The sequence below is a fragment of the Clinocottus analis genome, unplaced genomic scaffold, assembly GCF_023055335.1.
Source record: "Clinocottus analis isolate CAN_PGR_092001 unplaced genomic scaffold, fCliAna1.0.p SCAF_18, whole genome shotgun sequence".
NCBI lineage: Eukaryota > Metazoa > Chordata > Actinopteri > Perciformes > Cottidae > Clinocottus > Clinocottus analis.
In genome coordinates, this window is record NW_027175909.1 from 1,065,841 (window position 1) to 1,090,000 (window position 24,160).

At 41.3% G+C, this 24,160-nt stretch overlaps 2 protein-coding genes across 2 annotated transcripts in view; both read right to left on the reverse strand.

The window, feature by feature from the left end:
• Positions 1-510: 510 nt before the first annotated feature.
• LOC137789002 (C-C chemokine receptor type 1-like) lies at positions 511-3,815 on the reverse strand. Its single transcript, XM_068582231.1, has 3 exons — positions 3,789-3,815; positions 3,370-3,575; positions 511-1,363 (listed from the first exon to the last, which is right to left on the reverse strand). Exons 2-3 carry the CDS (start codon positions 3,552-3,554, stop codon positions 511-513), a joined length of 1,038 nt encoding a protein of 345 aa, XP_068438332.1. The 5' UTR covers positions 3,555-3,575; positions 3,789-3,815.
• Positions 3,816-12,539: 8,724 nt separating this feature from the next.
• The window catches only part of si:dkey-225n22.4 (collagen alpha-1(XXI) chain), a 45,121-nt gene continuing 33,500 nt past the window's right edge, over positions 12,540-24,160 (reverse strand). The window contains exons 23-31 of the mRNA XM_068582149.1: positions 24,154-24,160; positions 23,679-23,714; positions 22,108-22,152; positions 18,928-18,960; positions 17,445-17,591; positions 17,134-17,188; positions 15,150-15,344; positions 13,401-13,478; positions 12,540-12,960 (exon numbers count right to left, since the gene is read on the reverse strand). The exon at positions 24,154-24,160 is cut by the window's right edge and continues 65 nt beyond it. Coding sequence (XP_068438250.1) covers positions 12,773-12,960; positions 13,401-13,478; positions 15,150-15,344; positions 17,134-17,188; positions 17,445-17,591; positions 18,928-18,960; positions 22,108-22,152; positions 23,679-23,714; positions 24,154-24,160 — 784 coding nt within the window. The 3' untranslated portion in view covers positions 12,540-12,772. The remainder of the gene's footprint in view (positions 12,961-13,400; positions 13,479-15,149; positions 15,345-17,133; positions 17,189-17,444; positions 17,592-18,927; positions 18,961-22,107; positions 22,153-23,678; positions 23,715-24,153) is intronic.

Here is a 24,160-nt window from a genome sequence, read left to right on the forward strand (position 1 = left end):
TTTACTGTCTGGTACTAGTTGTCCAAATTGATGAAAACATTGATCTGCTCCATTTGTTTGACAGCCATCTAACATTTTTGTTGAGGAGGGTCATCTGGTGGGAGATGTTTATAATATATGTTTCTGCATTCCTTAAAGCTTGCTTTGGACGCATGCTTTAGGTAAGCTTGGAGCAGCATGTATCTGCATTAATTAGCACTTTGCACTATTTAATCCTAATGTGAAAACATATTTTGTATTGAAGTTATTTTCTGTATGAATGGTAGATTTATATTGTAAGTCGTTCTGTAGTTTTCACCATGCTTGAGGTGTTGGTTGTGATGCGGAGGGAAATAAACTGTATGCATCAGTTTTCCCTAAGTAGGGCACCCTTTTATATCAGATCACAAGGTACAAATAAAAACAAAAATCTAATTATACATAGAAATCATGGCTACAATAATGTATAATCTACAACCTCCAAACACAACTCAAACAATACATAGGATTAGGAGTTATGGCATCCCATTCTTAAAGCTCATTTTGTGTACTTTTTGTACAGGTTCTGCTCAGTTGACTGACAGAAACATACTTCTTCAACCCTGGGAAATGTTTCACAAGCAACTGTCTGAAATGGTTCTGGAACTTTTTCCCAACAAATGTGTAGAAGATGGGACTGATGCAAAAGTAAGTATAGGCCATTACACGAGTGACTTCAAGAGCATAACCCGTTCTCTCCTTTTCCTCACGGGTAGTGGCTTCATCATGCATCAGCATTGCAATGTTGTATGGGGTCCAGCAAATAAAAAATAGCAGGACAATGACAAATATTAACCTGACTGTCTTGAACTTTTCATTTATCTTGGATGACATAACAGTGATAGCAACACGAACATAGCAGTAGATGATGACAACAAGAGGAAAGATCAAGAAAAGGATCAGCTGCAGGTAAAATCCAAAGTTTCTCAGCAATTTCACATTAATAACATCATTGTCATCAACAGGAAACTCCTGACAGTAAGTTGTGTTGTCCAAATATGTAAAAGTGGTGTGAAGAATCATTGGCCGGATGCATGCTAGGCCACTCACCAGCCACACTACAGCGCAGGAGACTGCAGCATAGCTTCGACTCCTCAATTTCATTGAGCACAAGGGATACACAACTGCAAGGTGCCGGTCGAAGGTCATAAGGGTCAGAAAGAGGACAGAGCTGTAGAAGCCAAGATAGTAGACGGTGCCAACAATCTTGCACATGGCGTTGCCGAAGGTCCAGTAGGAGAGCTGCAAGTAGACTCCCGTGAAGGGGAGGCTGCTCATGAAGATCAAGGAGGACACCACCAGGTTCAGCAGCAGGATGTTGGTCACAGTGGTCAGCTTTTCAAACCTAGGAGGTGGTCATTTCAACCGTTACAAGGAGACAAAGACTCAATGCCTCATGGTCACAACTGATGTTTCACACTGACTTGAGGGAGTTTTTATGGCTATCAAGGTCAACCAATATGTGTCCAAAAATGTAAACAATGGTCTAACTATTGTCACATTAAAAGAAATAAATGGAAAATGCTGAATTTGAAGAAAACTCTGAATCTGAAGAAATTAAGTAGTGCTATATCAAACCGGATTAAATCTGCTTTAATTTGATCAACGATTTAATTTAAACACCGCTTTGACGGGGACAGTGGCGAGTCTAACGCCGCTCAGTTTTTGTTTGATTTTTCTACCGAATGCCTAATTTAACATACACTTTCGTTCTTTTTATTTATGTCGTTAAGTTTAATCACTGTACATATCCATTCTTCTGTTTTAATTCTACTGCAAGCGCTTTGACTTGGATTTGTTTGCTTACATGTTCACCAATGCTACCATCTACTCCCTGATAACTAGCTGGATAGTGAGCCGTCTCTTGCTAGCCGGCGATATTGTCGAGGTAGTACCCTGGTACACAGACCAACTTCACCACCTCAAAGTGCAGGGTTGTCAACTGGAACATCTTGCAAACACAACTGGACTCACTGTTCACCTTGATGCCCTTAAACTCTGCCAACAACTACACAAAGATTCACTCCTCTATTAACCAATCTGGCTCCAGCAACCCTAAAACCTGGCTCCAGCAACCCCTATTGTTTTGCAATAGCATATTTACGTTAGCAACATTAGCACATTTGGCTCATGCCGTGAGCATAGTCCATGCTGCATCTCCGTTACGCATCCGTAAAACGGCACGGCGCGTAATCGTTATGACCATTGTAACCATCGTAACTATCACAGTCAATTTTCTTTCAGTGAACTTAGTAGTGACCAGTAGTATTTTACTTCACAAAAAGGATTCACAGCTGCAGCAGTGGACAGCATGCAGCTTCGCTCCAGCCACCGGCACTTAAGCTGTCGTGGAAGACTGAGCAAGACCCGGACTCTGTTCCCCTGTCTCCTGGTTCCAGGCAGCTCGGACACCAGGTACACAGCTCAGCTGCACATGTACACCCGTTGAAGTGTTTAAACTGTGTGAACTTAGTACTGACTAGTCATTTAATTTACATCACCAGCCCTTCCAGTACAGCCATCCTCACCAGCCCGGGTCTGTTTTCTATTTCTGAACATGAATATTGTGTAAATAGTATTGTGTTTTAATGTATAATACATATTTTAATTGAAAACCCCAAATGTGGTAATGGCCATGTTTCATTCGCACACACCCCATGAAGCTATATCTGCATTATGAAGTAATTTCTCAGTCACATTTTTATCATTTTGGTAATAAGTGTGACAGACCAAATTTCTACTCAAAAAACAATAATAAAAAACTTGGTATTAGACATTTATTTACATGTATCTACTATTTTGTTCATATATTCCACTGCTTTTGTGAACCTAAGACCTTTTGGTAAACCAATTCCAAGCACCAAAACAGTTCGTCCACATGAGTACAGTTAAGTTTTCACAAGAGATATGAAGAATTTCGATAATTAAGCCCTTGATTGTTCAGCTTTAGGGCTATAATTTCTCTTTACACTTGCGCCTTAGGACAATAGTGCCTCATTAAATAGAGAGCTGAGATGGTTTTTGAAAAACCTTTGAGACAAAATCACAACATTATAGCTATTTTAGAATGTAATTGTTTTTTCACAAATACACTACATGTATTATAATTATGTTTCCCTATTAGCTTATTATCTCATTGCACAGCTCCTGTCTTCCTCTGTTACTCTGCTTCCAGCCTGCAGCGACTAAAGCTTTTTTTAAGGAGAGCTTTCAACCAATCACATTTCACCTCAATGTCTCTATGGAAGGAAAGGTAAAGGACACTTTGCTGCATTCTATAAAGTTAATCACAAAAAGTGCCATGCATAAACTTGCAACCTCTAACCGCTTTAAACCCACTCACTCACTCACCGATAAATGATGAACAGGACTAGCCCGTTTCCAAAGACACTGAAAAGAAACATGAAATAGAAGAGGATAGATAGCTGAGCTCCCAGATAGTTGACTCCATCAAAACTATAGGGTGACACTGGTGATATTGGTTCATCGCTGTAATTAAAGTAGTCGTAATCATATGTGGAAAGTTCCATCTTCATCTCATTAGTGGCCGGGAAAATCTGTCAGAAACAAAAATACAGTTTCAAACATTCACACATGCAGTATGAATTTGAAAGCTACAATGCTCAATCCTTTAGAAAAGGTATATAAGAACTAATACATGCTGCATGTGAAGGCATGTGAATGAGCGGAGCTAAAAGATAATACTTTTTATAGGCAAGAAACACAGTAAATAAAAGCAGGCGTTAAAGGGAATGAGGACGCCGACTTACCGCCTGGCCAGAAGAGAAGATTCTTCTTCTTTGACTCTAAGGGCCAGAGCTGTCTGACTCACAGTGAGTTCAAGTCACTCTACGATAAGTCAGCCAGATAGGGGAAGGAAGTATCCCAGATGTGTGTGTGAGTGTGTATAAAGGGGAGGGATTTGCTGTTTTTGGTTTTGCATTCTGTATCCAAATCACTCTCAGTCTCCTTCTCGGAGTGTTCAATTGAGACTCTAAAGCTGAATTCACACAGGCCTGGCAGCTGCATCTGTGTTCATCACATGCTAAAATGCCAATGTAGAGAGTTAGGAGTCAAGGCCATGAAGTAACAAACTACTGCAGAAGCCCCTAGACTAACTTATCAAGTGTGTTTGAGAAAGACATGACTGGGTGGTCCCTGACAAGGTTGTCACCTTGGGAACCCAGCAGTGTCCCTCAGAAAGCGATCAAAAACCTTGCCCAAGCTCTTCTCTGGCATCTCTGTGATGTTTGCAATGGTTGTGCCTGTAATCAGAACTTCTACCATCGCCTGTCTCAGCATCATGGATCTTGATTTGGCGGGTTCGAAATGCATCCGGACCTACTCCACCAGCTTCCCTGTGTGGACTTCACAATAGTTGTGCAAGATGATGAATTAAGTTTTTACTAATGCTAAACAGTGTTGTATTATAAAGTGCTACCAAATACAATGTTGTATCCTTTTACTTTCTCAAGAGCACCTAAGGACATTTCTGGTAACAGTTTTTGGAAGGAAATCCTAAATGGATTTTGACTCTTCATCACTCAGTAGATAATACAAGAGCACATACAGTGCAGAACCTCAGGGATCATCAACCTGCAGTTCATGGGGTGACCTTGGGGAAACAATATTTAATGTAATTCTGTAAAAGAAGAATTCTTATTTTCATGTGCCTCTGCAGTGAAGCGCCGAAATGAACTGAGAACAATGTGTACGAAGCCAATGGCAGTGCCCTGAGATAAACTGGCGACCTGTCCAGGGTGAACCGATCCCAATGTCTGCAGGGACCGGCTCCAGCACCCCCATCGACCCTAAATAGGATAAGCGGTTTGGATAATGGAATGAAGCCAATGGGCTTGTTGTTAAAAACAGCAGCATGATATTGATTAATCCAAACAGAGTTTAGAGGCAAAGAAGAGGAAGACCTGAATGCCTCCCCAGTGAGTATTATTAACATTCTGTTCAACAGTCGGGTTCCTTCAGAACAAACGGATATCACTGGCCAGTGGTTGCATGTGTTTCTGTATGTGTAGCCTCACTTAACCCTTCTCTGATCTCTGTAAGGGGAATTCTCTATTATTTACCCTAAATCAGGATGAAGAGAGAAAGAGAAACATACTAGAGAAGGTTGGTGTAATTCTATATTTCTCATAATGTCAAATAAAAAAACATCAAAATCAAAGACTCATTAATTTGCGAAAACAATTTGTAATGCCGGCTGCATGGTGGTGTCGCCAGCAAGAGGGTTCAATCTGCAGTTTAGGCGTCCTTCTGTGTGGAGTTTGCATGTTCTCCTCGTGTCAGGCTGGGTTCCCTGCAGGTTCTCCGGCTTCTTCCCACAGCCCAAAGATATGCAGCTCAGATTCATTTGATTGCCTGTAGATGCAAAACAATGTGAGCGTAAATGGTTGTCTGTCTCTATTTGAGCCCTGTGATAAACTGTCCACCTGTACAGGTGAACCCTGCCTTTGCCCAATGTCAGCTTGACTCCATCCTCCCTGCGACGCTGAATAGGATAAGAGGTTCAGATAATGGAATAATCCATAAAAGGCCACAACGGAAAAACTGCTCAAAAAACGAAGGACCTTCCAAAAGAGACATTATAATGCTTTAAATGCTGAACCTTGACAACCCACCAAGCTAAAAACTGTGAAGCGCACATCCCTTGTTCTGAGTGTGACAGTAATCTTCACATCTCAGCTCTTCATGCTCATCACACCTGTACAGCAAAAGGGTGCGCCAAACCTGCTGCAGAAGATGGTGGCGAGGCCTCAGAGGTAGCCACTTCACAAGCTGCCATCCTCTTCTGAAAAATGTGACTGCCAAAATGAAAACGCTCAACCCCTCGCGACCCCTAGTGTTTCTCTAGTTGGAGTTCTCTCTTCAAAGCTGTTTCCCAGCTTTCACACGTTGCACACCCATTCGTCCGGGTTTTAATAGTCAGTGCTTGTCTTGGCTGGCATACTTGCAACAAGCGTCTTACCAAAAAGCCAGAAATGTTCTCACTGTGCAAAGCTAAATCCATGAAAATGACATTAGTTCCTTCCATCATGGATGGAAAGCAAGTTCCCAAACAAAGTCCATTGAGCAAACTCTGCCCCTTCATCGACACATTTCAGGGTTGTAGGTCTTCTGGCATAAAGCACAAATCATGTCAGATGAATCTCTCCGAGTACTTGCTCCTGGTAGACATCATGTCGTCATGTTGTGAGTCAGACACTTGAGTGAAGCTGGATTTTGGATCATTGGAAGAACCAATCAAGCGGCATGATTTACAGTTCACACAGGGAAAAAAGGAACAGAATATGGCAGATCTGCTTGCTGACTGCTTAAGCACAGACCCACTCTACACTTGTAAAGACATGTTTGACCCTTCGTCTGTCCCTTGGAGGTCAAGCAATCGGCCTCACAGGTCACAGCAATATGTAATGTCAGGCCACTTATCTCAGTGTCCACAGATCCAGAAAACCCAGATCTTCTCACCGCAGCCAACCTCCTTACCCAGAAGGTCAGCACAAATCCAGTATGATGACAGTGACCTGTTTAGGCGTCAGTTCCAGAGTCTGGCCAACACGTTTTAGAAAAGGTGGAAACAGGAATTTGATCTGCAAGGATGATGTGTAAAGAAATAAAAGACCTAACATGCAGAAAGGGATGCTAACTAGTTGATTACGTCGGAGCTAGATGTAAAAAAAGGATGATTACATTTTATTTTCAGTATATATATATATATATATATATATATATATATATATATATATATATATATATATATATATACATATATATACATATATATATATATACATATATATATATATATATACATATACATATATATATACATATATATACATATATATACATATATATATATACATATATATATATATATACATATATATATATATATACATATATATATATATATATATATATATATATATATATATACACACACACCCCTGCCTTAGACCCTCCCACCAGTCCCCTCTCTTTCTCCTGCTCGTCTGTTTCCATTTCCCATCAGCCCTGCAGTAACCGCGTTAAAGTATTTTCCATCACCTTCACCACCCAAATGCTCCCATATCTATTTCTCTCATCAGCTCTTTAGTACAAACACTAGCTTCTTTTCCCCATTCACTTGCTAATTTGCATTGCTTTGTTGCTTCATACTGTTGCTTTTTCAAGACTTAACTTGTAACCACAGACAAATGACTCTTTGCCTCCATACAGAAAAAGAAATGGCAAAGTAAATGTATAATTTAAAACATAGTTATCTTTTCAGAGTGGAATATTCATCAACATTACTGTCCCGCAAAGAAAATGGTGCAGTATGTGAAAGCACTGTTGCAAAGTGGATTAATGTGTGTCTGTGGCCAGCGTATATCCTGTTCATACATGATGAAGTGAACAGAGTAGGATACATGATGAAGTGAACAGAGTAGGACACATGATGAAGTGAACAGAGTAGGACGCATGATGAAGTGAACAGAGTAGGACGCATGATGAAGTGAACAGAGTAGGACACATGATGAAGTGAACAGAGGATACATGATGAAGTGAACAGAGTAGGATACATGATGAAGTGAACAGAGTAGGACACATGATGAAGTGAACAGAGGAGGACACATGATGAAGTGAACAGAGTAGGATACATGATGAAGTGAACAGAGGATACATGAAGTGAACAGAGTAGGATACATGATGAAGTGAACAGAGTAGGATACATCATGAAGTGAACAGAGTAGGACACATGATGAAGTGAACAGAGTAGGACACAAACACAACACAGTTTTATTACCTTACAGCTGTCTGATCAGAACATATCTCTGCAAACAGTTTTTTTGAACATCACGATGAGTTCACTGTACTCCAATGGCCTCCACAGTCACCACAGCGTAATCAATGAAGGACCTTCAGGGTGTTGTAGAACGGAAGATTGGCTTCATGGACGTGCAGCCAACACGTCTGTAGGTGACGCTATCATATTAATATGGACCAAAATTTCTAAGGGAATGTTTCCAACACTGTTGACTCTACAAAGAATGAAGCTAATAAAGTGACCGGTGAGTGCATATATATTTGTGTCTATATTTAAACAAAGCTGTCCAAAACCTGCACACATATTCATGAAAACTGCAATAAGAAATCAGTGAAAAGTCAGTGTTACACAATTAAGTTTTATTTCAACATAAAATACTTTTTACAACCAAATAATTCTGTGCTATTTGCAAATAATACAGAATTTAGATACAAATAACAGCATTTTTCAGCAGTTATGGATATTAGACATAAAGTTCACTTTGAAAAGATTATGAATTGCTTCATGAATATATTACAAATACAAAGGATAAACAACACAATGCAAAGACGTGTCTTTTCATGAAGTGTCTTCTGTTCAACCACTGCAATCTCCAATGATAAAATGAATGACCTCGTAAAACTCAGGTCAAAATGCCTCAAAATTGTCATCATCTGCAATATAAAATGAGCTTTCACACAGCGTAGACTGTTGAGAAGTGAAAATGGTTCCTGATAAGCTGACACCTCTGTGGTCGGTGTCAGTGCTCTGGAATGACAGATCATGCAAAGAATGAAAGAAAGAATGCTTTTTCAAGATACCAGTGATACTGTGTTGCACCTTTAAGACTCAGTCACATCTTTACATGTGAGACTGTACTCGGCAGGAAAAAAATAGCTTACTCAGTAGCAGAAGCTGAAGTAGCATGGCATAAATATAGTGCTGCAGATATTTGTAGATTAAAGGTAGGTTAAAGGTAGGGCGGGTGACTAATGACCACATGTGACTGATGATGTGTCCTGTCTCCTTCCAACTGTCATGGTTTACCCAACTACCCTCGTATTTTCTCATTCATATGCCCCATGAGCTGTAAAACAATCAGGGAAACAAATTCTCCAGCAATTTAGTAATTCATTCCAATAAAGGTGGGTAACTCACAACAGATGCAAAATAGAAATGTTCTAAACTGAAGCGGCAGAGGCCACAGTATCCTGACTTGGAGCTGATCTTATTTGACATTGGGCGCAGGCCGGGTGCACCCTGAACATGTTGCCAGACTATCGTAGGCTGTTATCAATTGACACATAGAGAGAGACAATCATTCACACTCACATTCTCACCTGCAGGCCATTCAGAGCTTTCAATTAATCTGAGCTGCATGTCTGTGGACCGCGGGAGGAAGCCGGAGAACCCGGAGGGAAGCCGCGCTGCTAAATTCCAAATTAGTGACGTTTCTATTTGGTCACAATTTTCGATTTAAAAACTGTCTCAAATATAACTGGGAGATTGTCATGGAATGCATGCTGCTCTGAGGATGAACCCGTGACATTCTCCGTTAAGTTTCTTCCGGCACCACCCTCAGGCCAAAATACAACCTTGTAAGATAACTTTAAATTGAATTTAGATATTGCAATGACATTTCTTTAGCACTTGTATTATTTTACCGCTCGTGTCTGTGGTTTTTAAACCACGGGGAAGTTTCTAGGAATAGCACCATCATCAATGGAGCATCATTAGTTTGAGTACTGTGTGAGAAACAATGCCTCTACGTGCTACTGGCAATACTTTAGACTTTATTTTAGACTGAAATGCCTTAACGGCTGCAAAAGAAGGTACTGACATGGCTGTTAACAAAATGCATAAATTGGAAACATACAGGTGTGATTGATGCATTAAAATCATATTTCCACCAACAAATTGAACAAAATGCACTGACAAAACAACAATAGTAATCAAACAGTTACTTTTAGTTGTAAGAGTTAAAGGATTCATACATTCCAGCCCCCTGCGCTTACAGCAGTGACACTATGAAGACCTGGCAACGGCTTCTGAAGTCTAAACCCCAGAGGGAGGTCCAACCCGTTTGTTACCCTACGAGAAGTTTAAAGTCTTTGGTGTGATATTCTGATCAGTCCTAACTATGTGTGAAAGGTTTAGGCTCTCTTCTTTGGAAACTGGGTCAAGAGCAATTTCCTATAAAACAACAAATTCTTTCTGTAAATGGTGATGAATTCGTATAGAGGAACGCCTTATTGTTGCTTAATCTGGATCTGATGAAACTTCTCTATTTGGCTTCCTAGATCAGGGTTTCCTTTTGCATCCTATAATCATCCACAGTACAAATAAAAGTCAACGAATCCAAGTAGCACAAGGCAGGACTCACACACGCTCAAGAAGCTGACGCACAAAATACTACGATAAGAATATATAATAAGAGGATGTAGAGTCAGTAGGTGGTGCTTTTATGCAAGTTGCTTTCTCATCAGGAATACAACGGATTTCGTTCAGCATCAGTTACCGTGGTGATCTCCCCCAGAAGTCACCTTGCTAACAGCACATCCTGCTTGCTAGTTCAGGCCCCTGCTCTCCACTGACGTGTCATTTCTCTACGTAGCCGATGTGACTGAGCACACGGCTTATCTCAATTCTTTTGCTGAGTAAATTGACTTTAGATGGACCATAGAATGGAGCACAGAGTTTAAATGATCCAAGCAGCTGGAATATGTAAACATACAAATGCTCAGATGTGGAGCCATATAAAAGCATTGATAGATAATTGCTCCAATAAATATGCCCAGTCACATTGTGGGCCAACTGAATAGTTTCATAAAAGTAAACATTGTTGAGAAAAAAACAAAGAGCTACAGATGCTGAACTGGATGAGAAACATCATAGAAATCAAATGGTTTTAATGGAATCCAGGCCGCCAATCAGAGGCCAGCACATTGCAGACGAGCTACTCGGTGACAGAAGAGCTGTTTCCGGGAAAAAGCCTTGTTTACTCAGCAAACTGTCCTGTTACAATAGATAGTCAGTAGCAAGCGCTACATTGAGAGTTGAACACTGAGTCATCCTCCTACTTGTTCATCATCCCTAACAGTTGCACAACCATAACAGAGCTTAACTCCTTATAAAGAGTTTAAAGGATAAGACCAACTACAACATGAATGTGATCAATACAACTATAATTTGAAGCAAAAATAATTCGAAAAAAGGTAAAGGTACATTAAGATGAACGTAATTTTTTTCAAGAGGAACTACTTATCCCATAAACCATTGGGAGTGGCGACTCGCGGTAACTTGACAGTGGTCTAAAAACAGCGAAAAGAAAGCGTCTGTAATTCACTGATGCTTTTGTAGTTTTGTTAGAGAAGAGAGTTCTGAGTGACTTGATGCTGTGAAATGTAATTCTACTGAAGGTATCGAGACAGGCAGAGTGGATAACGCTTTTAGTTTGAGCAAAAAGCTTCTTACTGAAATGACCTCATTACTTGAATTTAAGAAACTAAATACAATACAAAACAAAATATAAGCCTGCATAAGACCAATGTTTAAGTCTTCACTGTAATCCACACACAGAAAAGCAATGCAAAATGTAATATTGGTAAACAAAGAAAACAACACAATTGGTTAAAAACAGACAGTGACAGGATTACAACCAGTAATTGAGTAGCACAGCTCTTGGTGCTTCATACACAGTGGGTGATAGGACATGTCTTTCCACCAGAAGGGATGGCTGATAATGTACTGCACACTATCAGTTGTAGTTGGGGTGATTTCAACCGAGAGTTGATAAACTGCCTGATCTAATGTTAGCTAACTTTTCACAAGATAAACATGTGGACATTGTGTGTCCTGTTCTCATGTTGTGACATGTAGAGACATGCAGGGATGTGTAGGGACGTGTAGGGATATGCAGAGACATGCAGAGACATGCAGGGACGTGGAGGAACATGTAGGGACATGCCTGATCACGTGTAGGGACTAATAATAATGGATAAGGATCTATCGGAGTGGACTGGAGTTTTCATGTCATTTGTCAACAAAATCATTTCAGAACTGTACAGACGATAATCTCACTGGTTGACATGAACCTCATTTGTGAAGCCAAGGGAACTGCACTTTCAAGCACAGCACGTGTACTAACTCACGTTCACTTCTGGTAGTAATATATGCAGTTTTTGGTGGTATGGACTCCGGGCTGGAAAAAACAATTGTTTCAATGAATTAAAAGAGACTTGGTCTACTTGAGTTTTGCTCTAAATCAGAGATCTCGTTCCCTTTTTTTTTTCTTTATTTGAGCCCACATATGAAAGCTTAGGGTCTTGCATGAATACTTATTTTTATTTTATTCATTTAATATTTTTAGTTTTATTAAATGTTTGTTTAATTTTGTTGAGTTGATCTGTTTTCTGTGCACACACAATCATGTTGCATTGAAATGTGACAGGACTGCTGTTATGTTAGCCTGGAAGAATCCTGTCTTGTTAACAAAGCCTGCAGCAACGTTAGCTTCGACATGAAGAGTAACTCAGGAAATAAAGGAGGTAGCTCATTTTAATGTACTTTTGCTGTCATGCTATTCACACCAAAAAAAACACAACTTAGTTACAACTATTTTGGTGCATATCTGACTAAAACCTGACTATCTGAACCTGTTTTTTGAAACTTTGCAAGTATAAGTGTGTATAAAGCCGTTATCCTGGTATCTCAGTAAGCTAGGTGGCTAGCCTGCTGACAGTCTTTAAGCATGAATTCCATAATCATGAACCTGCCTGTTTACTTTAAGTCAACTAAGGTTATTTCTGCCTCCAGTGTTGCTGTTCTCCACACACACACTTTGTGATTAAGACATCAACAGTCACACTCAGTAAATCAGTGATACAGTAAATCGCTTCCTCAGAACACTCGGGAGTGTTTCATCGCAGCCCTTTCCACACTGCTACGTTATCAGACGTTGGGTCCTTTGCTGTAATGTTCCCTGAGGTTGTAGGTCTGATAACACATGGACACATCACAAACCCCGGAAAGCCCTGGGTGGCCCCGTTTACCGGGTTGTCCTAGAGGTCCGGGTTTTCCAGGAATACCCTGGTTTCCTGGATGGCCGATTCCATCAAAGCCACGAGGACCCTGAATCCCTGTAGTGATGTGGAACGACAAAAAAGAAAAGAAAATAAGGACAAACACAGCTGTTGCTGGTATTTCTGCCTCATTTATGGCACTGAAGTAACATCAAATTAGTTAATCTTGCAGTTCAACTAAAAATAGCACACGGTGGATCATAAATTACATCTACTCAGAAATTAATAAGCTATTATAGCTTCGAAAGAAATACAGCGCTGTCTGGGACTCACATCTCCCTTGCCCCACCTGCGGAGCTGTCACTAAAAGTACTCATTGCAAATTAAGTACAAACAGGCTACACCCGCATATTTATTAATAATGCAACGCTACAAAGAGCCGAGATGCATTTTGGCTAAAAAGGTACAGCTCTAACTAGCCAGATGCCAGAACAGTTTGCTGAAATAGCTTAATGGGTGAAGACATTTCAGAAAACATGATAGATGTTTTTACATACCTGGCTGTCCGGGTGGTCCTGGAGGTCCATGGTAACCTTCTCCTTTAATGCCTTTGAGCCCTCTTAGTCCCATGTCACCTGTGGACATAATATGTCTACTTTAAAAATGAAGAAAATAGCATTTGAGCTTCGATACATGAGCTGTCAGATTGAGAGCTGCAGGAACTTAAAGGTTATGTTCCTTCTAAAGCAGCCGCATTGGGGCCGGTGCTGTGGGAGAGGCTGCAGGCCTTATTACACCGTAAAACTACAGCTGATATAGATTTTTTATTTTACGACCTCAATTAATTCAACCTAATTATCTGATGCACCTCCGTTCATTTGTGGGTAACATGTATGTCATGGACACTGTAGCTCCAGTGCACAATCAACCATAAGACAGAATTTGAACAGGTTTAGTTTAACGTTGTTGGCCGAATGCTTTCAGCTTTCAGACAAAATGACAAAGCTAATATGTTGATGTTAAGCAGGTAAAAGGTTTCCAAGTTCACTATCTTACTTTTAGCGTTTAGGCTGAAGGGTATGTCGTCAATGTTGCAGATGTTTGGTCCAAAGTATTGGCTGGATTACAAATGTGACCAGATAATGGTGTACCATTCATTCCGAGAGGAAGATAAATACCTGTACCTTATGCAATGGCAAGAGACCTTTCAATAAAACCTGAGTGTCAACCTTCTTGGTGGTGCTGGATGAAATGTCAAGTGATCACTAATGTGATTAGGATTCATCCTCTGGGAATCACGCATGCCTGTACGAAATGTGTGCCAATCCGTGTACAAAATAAAAACGTTGACCTGCTGGGGGACACTAAAGGTCAAATTTGGGGACTACCAAAGTCAGCAGGAATATATCTTCTGGGCACCATGAATGTCAGTTGCTGTTGCTGTTGAGATATTTCAGCCTAACAAACGTGATGGAATGCCAGACCGGCAATGGAGATTTGAGCCATTGGCATTACTATAAAGCTCTGTACGGAGTCACCTGCAGGATGTTAGCAGTCTATCGCCACTACAGAGTTTCAAACTGAATCTGGTCACTGAGTAGCCCATAAAGAACCAGCCAGGTGATCCACATCAAAAGGCCTAAAAGGGTACAGTGATTTTTTTTTGATACATCCCTAAGTTTGGGAACTTGCAAGAGTCCTAATAAATGAGTCATATCAATCCAGCAGAGGCCAGGATAGCCTACACTTCCCCCTTTTTCAAACTCCATGCATCCAACTTGAGACGCAGACTTTCTGATGAACATCTCGTGTCCAAGTCCAGCTTTCAGTCTCTTCTCACAAGCCTCGATATCTCCAGAGCTCCGGTTCTCCTGACTTACGCTGCGCAGTCGAAGAGTGTTTCAGTTTGGCTTCTATCTCAGCTGATTAGCCACTCAAAGTGGTAATAAATCAAAGACAGCTCATTGAGGTGGGTTTGCGTTAAGTATTTGCTGTCTTTTGCTCTGCTGATTTTTGCTGATGTTCGCTTGTTTAATGATCTAGTTTTATGGGCTACAGTGAACCTCAACACATCCAATTTGTTAGTTATTGACAGTGTTTTGATTTTAATTGTTGATGAAAGCAACAGTAAAATGTGTCCTCGCGTTCCTCTGTGAAGTTGTGTTGTTATTTATTAAGCAGTAAAGAGACTGCCGTTACAGACGGTCAGACACCACTACCCTAAATATTTCAGACATTGAATACAGAGAACATAAACCTGTCGTAATATGTTGATTAATCTCTATGAAGAAGTCTATCTGAATCACCTTTGAGGCCTGCAGGACCCTGTATTCCAGAAGGTCCAGGGTAACCCGGAGTGCCCCTCCTGCCAGGGTAGCCTGTCGTACCCATGGAGCCTTTGGGTCCTGCTGCTCCTGGCTCTCCCGGAGGTCCCTTCACGGTCTGGCAGGGCTCACACCGAGCTGGAGGGGCCAAGGTCTGGAGCAGTGCTGGGAGCTGATCTGCAGGGCACAGCCAGAAGGCGCTGAGTAATCCAGTAGTGTATTCTATATTATGTGACAACTACTGTCTGACCACATACAACTGTCATAATATTGGAATCTGTAGCCAATCAGGAGCCTGTTTGCCACAGAGATATTGGGTCTCTCAAGTCCACTAAACATGCTCCCTCCCGTCCATGCTCCTTTGGCTCATTACCCTGGATTTGATCAATGTCGGCCATCGTTGAGGATGTTCCCATTAAAGCTATGCCCGTCAATTGGCCAATATATTCGATTATATCATTGCAAATTGGGCAAACTACCTGTAGGGACATGAATAACATATAAATGAATATATATATGCATGTAATCAGGATGGAAATTCATTTTTTTTCTTCCTCGAAGGACTGTATTTGTCTTCATCAAGTTCATCTCTACTCAGATAGGGAAAGTAAGGGGTTTAAATGTTCGTCATTTATCAATCTTATATCATGACTACAGCTACAATCAGTTCTGGAGCAACAGACATACTCTATGTGCATCAAGTATGCCAGGATTTTCTTTCAATCTGCATTCATCAAATACTTGTGTTTACATTACGAATTGAACTAAAGGACAAAGTTACTACATTTTATATTGCAGAAATCCACCTTGACTCAATGGAGTGTTTTGGTGTTTTTATGCTAATTGTTTTGTTTTGACAGCCTGCAACATTATGGTTTTGGTTTACTCTCGATGCTCGTTTGCAAAGCCGGGCCGGCTCATGGCCTTCTCTCTACACGGCTTTACATCTGGCGGTTACATCTGGGTAGCTGCAGCTCTGCTGTCGTCATAATGAGAGCGGCCTGGAGAAAGAAAGCTTTAAACACCCGCCGTCAAAAGCAGACAAAGCTAGCAAACAACTGTTGAACACAGCGCAGCATTTACCAGCTAAAGTGCCAGATATTTCCCACAGGAGTTGTTGGAGACCAAGCCAAAGGCAGATGGCACATCAACTATCAAGTTATTGGGGAGAAGGTCATATATAGTATGGCTTTTTTTCTGCATCATTGTTGAGAACCACTCATCGCTCATTGTATCCAGGGAGGTTATAAGTATAGCAAACATACAGCAAATGTGAACTGCAGTCAATTAGCCGCAGCCTGTAAAAGTCTGACGCCGCCATGGCTGCTGAAGAGAGCGCTATCGCTTCTTTATTCAAAGTTTATTCAAATTGAATGTGTGGCATGCATGTTGAAATTCTTCAACATCATCACTGCACGGCCTTGAGCTCCCAGCAATACACCCGTCAAGTGTGGAGTTGATCAGATGAGTGGTTCTCAAGATACGCGAAGGACACGGACACAAACACACACACACACACACACACACACACACACACACACACACACACACACACACACACACACTCCTCTTGCATGATAGTTGGGAGCAGCTATGAAGCATGGAGAGGAAATGGAAGCATGTCCAAGAAGAAAGCTACAATAAGGCTAAGGCTTAGCTAAGGCTACAATCACCTGTAAAACTGTGGGATGGATGACTGAGTATTTACATTGCATTCTTGTCAATAAACGTAAATAACTGGAGAAAAAAAGCTTGTTGGGTTATTTAACATTGTGCTACTCTTCACACAGAAAATAGTTTACCAGATATCTTGGTTTAAACTTTGTTTATTATGACCCGTGCATAACCACTCGATCAAAGGGATTATGTGAAATGAGCAGCTCGACATCTGAGCCAGCAGTTAGCAGCATTTGGTGTGTGCTTGGAGGGAGCTTCAGATCAGGGCTGTAAACAAACAAATACTTACTACGCAGAACATCCGTGCAGAGCTTCAGAAGATACTCATCTGAGGGAGGCTTGCCCTGCAACACACAATTACACTTTGATTCAGCTGACTCCGCTGCGGGACGGAGAAAACAGACCCGACCTGCGACGGCAGATTTACAGGATCTCCTGAGCGCTCGGTTCTCTGACTGCACATTACCACCCTGACAGCATCGCTCCCATTACTCACAAACAAAACGGTCTAAAACAAATCCAGGCAGGACGTCACTGTGGATTTCTTTCAGCCCATTTTGCCTTTCCTTTTTCTTGTTTTCCGCTCAGAGGTTCACTCACAGGTTTCCCAGGATATCCTGGTTGACCCGGTTGGCCCGGCGACCCGTCTTGACCGGTGTGCCCCCGGGGGCCAACAGAACCCATGTGGCCCATGTCTCCTTTCCTGCCTTCAGGGCCCCTGTGGCCTGAGTCACCCAGCATTCCTGTCTGAAGACAGAGAGGAAACAGAAAGGAGACAGAAGGAGGCGAGGAAATTACAAAAGAAAAGGTTCAATTGAGCACCAGCTGTAATAATAATAATAATAATAATAATACATTTTATTTGTATTGCACTTTATATTTTAGCAATCTCAAAGTGCTACAGAGCAGAATAAAACAAGAACATTGTCTGTTGACGTCTGTTCCACCTCCTCCCCTCTGGGAGGCGCTACAGAGCACTGTACACCCAAACCACCAGGCACAGGAACAGCTTCCCCCCACTGGCTGTTAGTCTGATGAACAATTGAACAATTAATCAGACACTTCCATTTGCACTCTCTGGGCCACTGTTTACTGTTTTACTGTGTTCTTCAATGTCTTTTTATATTTATCTTTTGCTCATTGTATTATTTCTTGTAAAGAAACCAGCGTCAAATTTCATGTATGTGAAAATGTACATGGAGATTAAAGCTGATTTGTAATTATTGATACTTGTTATCCCACATAAGGATCAATTAACCCCAGCCCTCTAAACATTTCCGGACATTGCTTAACAACTGTGAGTGGGTACGCAACTCAAGTCATTTTTCTTCTCATTTTTAAAGAGCTCAGAGGGTCGTGTCTTCTTTTTTTATCTTCCCAGAGCTGGATAAATATTAGTGTGTGTCTGCTCCAATGTAAGTTAACTAACTCGATGCCTACTGTTCAGTAAAGTTACTGTGCTGAATTGATTTACTATTTAAAAAACTGACCTGCTGACTGACAGACGTCTCTTCCTCAATGCCCAAGGCTTTTGAAAAAAATCATTTTGTTTTTTCGGGAAACAAGCACCCATTATTTCTCAAATTATATATTTTTCTATGTCAATTGGTACATCTGGCGTGCGAGTAAGGGACAGGTGTGCAGGTGAAGCAGAAGTACCTAAGGGGTGGGCGAGATAGCAGGTGGTCCATCATACCAATGAAATCTATATCCAGCATTTCAAAGTTTTATCCTCTTTCACAGTTTGTTGTTAATCCTCAAAACACATGCTAATACAGCGTGGACTTTTATCAGATGATAACCTATGAATGTTATCACAAATGCACAACTGAGGGAGGCTGTATCTCCATAAATTGTGATTCTGCAGACAGTACAGTACGTGTTTGATATTTCAGATGTGTGCCAGTAGAAAAGAGCTTTTGTGATGTATATTTTTGCCCGGGGGGCCAGATTTCCCCAGGCCTGGAGGTATTGGCTCTGGGAGTCTTCTATAGCGGCGTGCAGCTTGACAGGGCTTCTCACTGCGCTTCAGAATGAGACAGAATGGATTATATCTAATACTGCAAAGTCTAATTTGACAAACCTCTCCTTTCCTTCCCATGGGTCCCACTTCGCCCTGACGGAAGAAAGAAAAGAGAAGAGGAGGGGGGGCGGGGTAAGGGAAATAGAGAGAGACAGTTAGAAACTTCAGCTTACATATCAAAGCCTGAGTTAGCATGTCAGAGGAGCTCGCTGCGCTGCATTGCTGATGCACAACGTCTTCTTTTCTGTCAAAACCGGTGGCTCACAAAATATTTTAGATAGGTCATTGTGATGCATTCTCTGAAGCCTTTTTTCTTTTGCTAAAAAAGGCTCTGGTGCGTTCTACTTCCCTTAAAATGCTTCCTCTTTTCCATGCACACGTTCTTCCCTGGTAAGTGATTTCAACCCGTTGCTCTCTCGGTCAGCTTCGAAAAAAAAAATGTTGTCCGAGGATATGCCTGAGTGTCATGGGGGAGAACTTTTTAAAGCACTCTGGAGCGCCTTCGGAGCCGGATGGTTACAGCCCTGCTACTGCCATAGCGCTCTCTCTCTCTCTCATATATTCAGTCAGGAAAAGCTGCCCTGCCTAACTAGCATGCTTCAAGCATCGCACAAGAACCTGCCCTTTGGAGCTTAATGTGCAAATCACATGCGGAACATGAACACAGCCGCGAGCTGAAGCCTCTCGACACGTGGGTCACATGTAGAGACACTGGGAAGTGAAATATCCACAATGATAGCCAAGAGCAGGAATACTAGCCAATTTCAGAGCACATGGGGCCCATGGGCCTGGAGTTGTCATATAGTTCTCAGCTTTCCCTTCAGCAACCCTTTTCTGTGATGGCCTTGTCTAGACAGGATGCATGTCAGTATGTGTGTGATCTGCTCATCAAAGAGGAATACGGTGCGATTCTGTATTCCCTTCTTTGTCATATGCTATGTGTTTCATAAAACACGCGCAATCCACCTTGTGATGCATCATATAGCGCTGCTCAGCGTCATGAACCGTTGAATTAATTATCTTCAGTTCCATCGCAACTGAGCAAACTCAATCAACTGATGAGATTGTGTTGCCAACTAACAAAACATTTGCTTTGCCAAATATCATCCCTCAGATGGAGCCGCTTTGTGACAAAGATCCTGTTTCAGATGTGTAATGACCCTGAGTCTGTAGAGGTCTGAGCTATGCACTGTAATGTAAATGCCACATCGCTTCCCAGTAAATAGTAAAAGGACTTGTTTTATTTCCACTCTTGCGGCCGTTCAAGGCTGCACACATGCCAACACAAGAGGCAGCTGACCATCAGGATCTAAACTAACGCACATTCACACGGCACCGCCTTCCAGAGCCATTTGGGGGTCGGTATCCTGCCCGAGGACCCTTCAGCAGGCGGACTGCAATTGATTTTACCCACCAAGTATTAAGAAGTCCGTCTGAAGACCAAAATATGTCATTCCAGCAGTGACACTCTTGTGATTCTGCTGATGCATTTCACCCTGAGAGTGTGTCACATGGAGGCGGGGCTTCTCCCAACACTGAACCACAGAGCGTTAACATTAAACTGAGAAGTGTCTCAGTGTCACGGAGAACTCTGTCTCACCGTGATGCAATACATCACGCACACACGTACACACACACACGCACACACACACATACGCAGACATACACCCTTACACACACTTACACACACTACACACACACACCGCTCTGCCTAAGCCCCATCATAGGGACGTGAACATCGATGCCTCAGTAATCAATACTTGCTCATCAATTCTTAAATGCAATCATTTAATGTCACAAAGTATATTATAGTTTGCTCATCACCAATTATTACGAGGATGATCACATCAATAATTAACAGGTTAAAGTTGAGGTGGAATCAGTCACACGGTAAAGCCTTGTTCTACTTGTGTCGTGATGAAGAACATTTGAAGCTGAGCTCAGCTGAGTGTAGCAGCTCGTCTTGACTCACTCGCCTTATTTCTGGTTTGTTTACAGAACAACAAGGAACTAAAAGACTTTAGTTTCTGACTGCAGGAAGTCAAATATGCAACCGTCTCCCACACAGCTCTTCACAATAACTCAACATGCTACATGCCTGCCTCCGCCTGAGCGTCTGCACTGATCCTTCCAGACCGGAGCGTGGCCCGGAGGAGCGGTCTGAGCTCGAGAGCCTGGCTTCTGCCTCAGGGCCCTGAGTCTGGGTCAACCTCCTAAACACATCCGTCAGTCACCTTTGATTCTCTCATTAGGGTCCGAGCTACTGGCGTAGTCAGTCCGAATGTCTGATTGAAATTGTTCCGTTTCTTTTTTACGCCGTTTTTTATATTTTTGTACATTGGATTGCTTTCAGGGGGACTTGTCATACTCCAAAAGTAATCCAAATTTAGAACAGTTGTCAGGCCTGGTAAAAATTACCATCTGAAATAAAAAAAATGTGTGAAAAAAATGACTCTCTAGCGCCGCCTAAAAGTTGGACCGGCAACGCCCCTCGCTTAGATTGTCTGATTGACTTGAAAAAAGTCACACATGTCCACGTGCTCGACAAAAATGCCTCTTAGACCCTTAGTCTGCCTAACAAAATTTTACGACATTTAGAATTTTGTGAAAAACACGTTTTTATACTTTTCTCCAAGAACGCTCGGTCTGTTCATCCCAAACTTGCTGTGCATCATGAATGGAGTTGTATCATCAAGACTGCATAGAAAGCTGTTTGATATATATTTGCGTTGAGGAGAAACAGACCAATTAACCTCTTAGGGGCGCGTCTTGTTTTGTTTTTTGTCTCTTCTCATTTAGTCGGTTTTAGTCTTGTGTGATTTCTTTTTTTTATGCTTTATTGCATTTATATGTGTTTTCATTTGGTGTCTAACAATTTGTAAAGTTGCTTACAGAGAGGAGTTATATTAGCCTAGTTTATTTATATCATATATATATATATATATATATATATATATATATATATATATATATATATATATATATATATATATATATATATATAGTCTTTATGGTGACATCAGAGGATTTATGTTACAAATTACAATTTTCTAACCTCAGTTGATCTCCTTGTCTTCATGACTGAAGATGTTCTTCCTCCTCGTCATGTGCTTGTGGGGACATTTGGTCCTCGTAATTTACTCCACACATACACACTTATTTCTACCCCGGAATCCCTGTTAAACATATTGAAACAAGCTTCGCTGCCACCCGGTGGATGCAGTGTGATCCTACACTCACCGGTACACCAGGAGCCCCTGGATCTCCATCTCTGCCTTGCTCCCCCTGCAAAGAGATACATCATGATTAAATGTTTGTGTAAGTGTGTTTACATACGTGCTGGTTTGACTTTCTGTGCTGTGTGTGTGTGTGTGTGTGTGTGTGTGTGTGTGTGTGAGAGAGAGAGAAAAGGTCATGATTACCACCATCAGCCAATAAGAGAGACCCAGGGAGGCGGGTAGCAGTTGGCTGCTGGTGACCTTTAAGCTGCTCTGCTGCAGCACTACAGCGCCTCCTTCCTCTCACACTGTCTTCCATTAGAGCGTGTGAGAATCAGAGTACTCATCCTTTGTGGCTGATGCTCTGTTACAGTGGTAAAAGTACAACAGGGGGCCATCTTGTTGTCACAATGTGAAGTTGTTCATGTGTCCATGTTGGAAAAGCCCAAGCAGACAACAACAACACTTCTTCCGCTCACTAGCAGAAGACATTGGAGTCTGACATACACAGGAAAAAGGGGGAGGTGATGTTTCCGGAGTTACTATTATTTTCCTTTTATGCCGCTTTCACACCGAAAGAGTTGCGAAATATTCGAGTGGATAAAATGTAAAGTCAATGCACAGACGTGAATGGTTGCAAGAAAACTATTTTTTTCTACGGATCATATTATGAACCCAGACACGGGGGCTTTCATGTTCCCACGTTTGTGGTATTTCCACAACAAGTATTACAACGCAGAACTAGTAGTTCATTTTCCATGGTAGATAACAGAAATGAAAACTGTTTTAAAGGAACGTGACCGGGTCAGTTTAGGTTAGCTAGTGAGGCTATGTGCTGCTAACTTGAGGTAATGCAGCCGCGGTTCCTGACGTTCCGTTTCCGCCGCCATGACACCTCTTGCTATAGTAGCTGGCGGTTTATGGGACAGAAGAGAGCTGAAGGGAGTTGAATCTAATAATTTGTATTTTAACCAAATTCCATATAGAATTGCATCCAGTTCTAGTAAATATATCATCATGTCGAGCTAAATATGAACATTAGAGTAAAAAATACTGAGGCAAGAGTAGATTTAACTCTATTTAAACTGAGACCAAATGTTATATTTTTTTGAGTACATTTCTTTTCAATTTGAGTAAAATGTACTTTGCTAATGCTAATCACGGCAACATAACCCAATAAAACAATATTGCTTCATTACTACAACAGTAGCAGCCATTCATGGCATTGTTTGGGTGATGATCAGTATATAGTGAATATTATAGATAGAGGTTTTTATTATGTTGCATTTGTGACACCAGATAATCATTTGAAGCCATTAAGACCCTGATTTTTGGAGATGAAAGAATTGAAAAGAAAATGGAAGTCATCAGTTAAATAATAATTCATAAGATTTCAAAAGAACTATTTGTGTTAATTGCAGGAACAGATTCCCCTTGTTGACCTGTTTTCTCATCATCTGCTCAGTCTTCTTTACCAATATTGGGTTGATACATAGCAGCTCCCTAATCCTCAATAAAGTTGTGTTTCTTAATACATGAAGTGTGTGTGAACTGTGAACTGTGTGTGAGACCTTTCAGTGTGAGGTGTAATACCTGGCATCCTTTAGAGGCCGTCTCTCCTCGCTCCCCCTGAAGACACACTGAACATTAGAACATGGCCACCTCATAGCAATTCATAAAGTTTTAAAGAGCAGCATGCTGTTACAGAATCTCTTTGTCTGCAACATGCAGAACAAAGCGCAGCATGTTAAACAGACTGATCATGTGATCATGTGAGGTTTGTGAGCCTGGGCGTATTGCTTTTGAAGTGTGAAGGACAACCTTTAGCATCATTAAAATGAATCATCTCATCTAAGCAAAACATGAATAATACATGAACAAGTATGTATCATGTAAAGCTGTCACCATCTACAGTACAACATGCAAATGAACGCACAGCCAACGTTATAAATCATTCATAAAGTGTTGCCTCTGTTGTAAATTATAGACTTCATTAAGTCCAAACAAAACCATCCAGGTATTGTATTTAAAATAGTTAATGTACGCTTTTATATGAGTTGACTTTCACCTTGTGA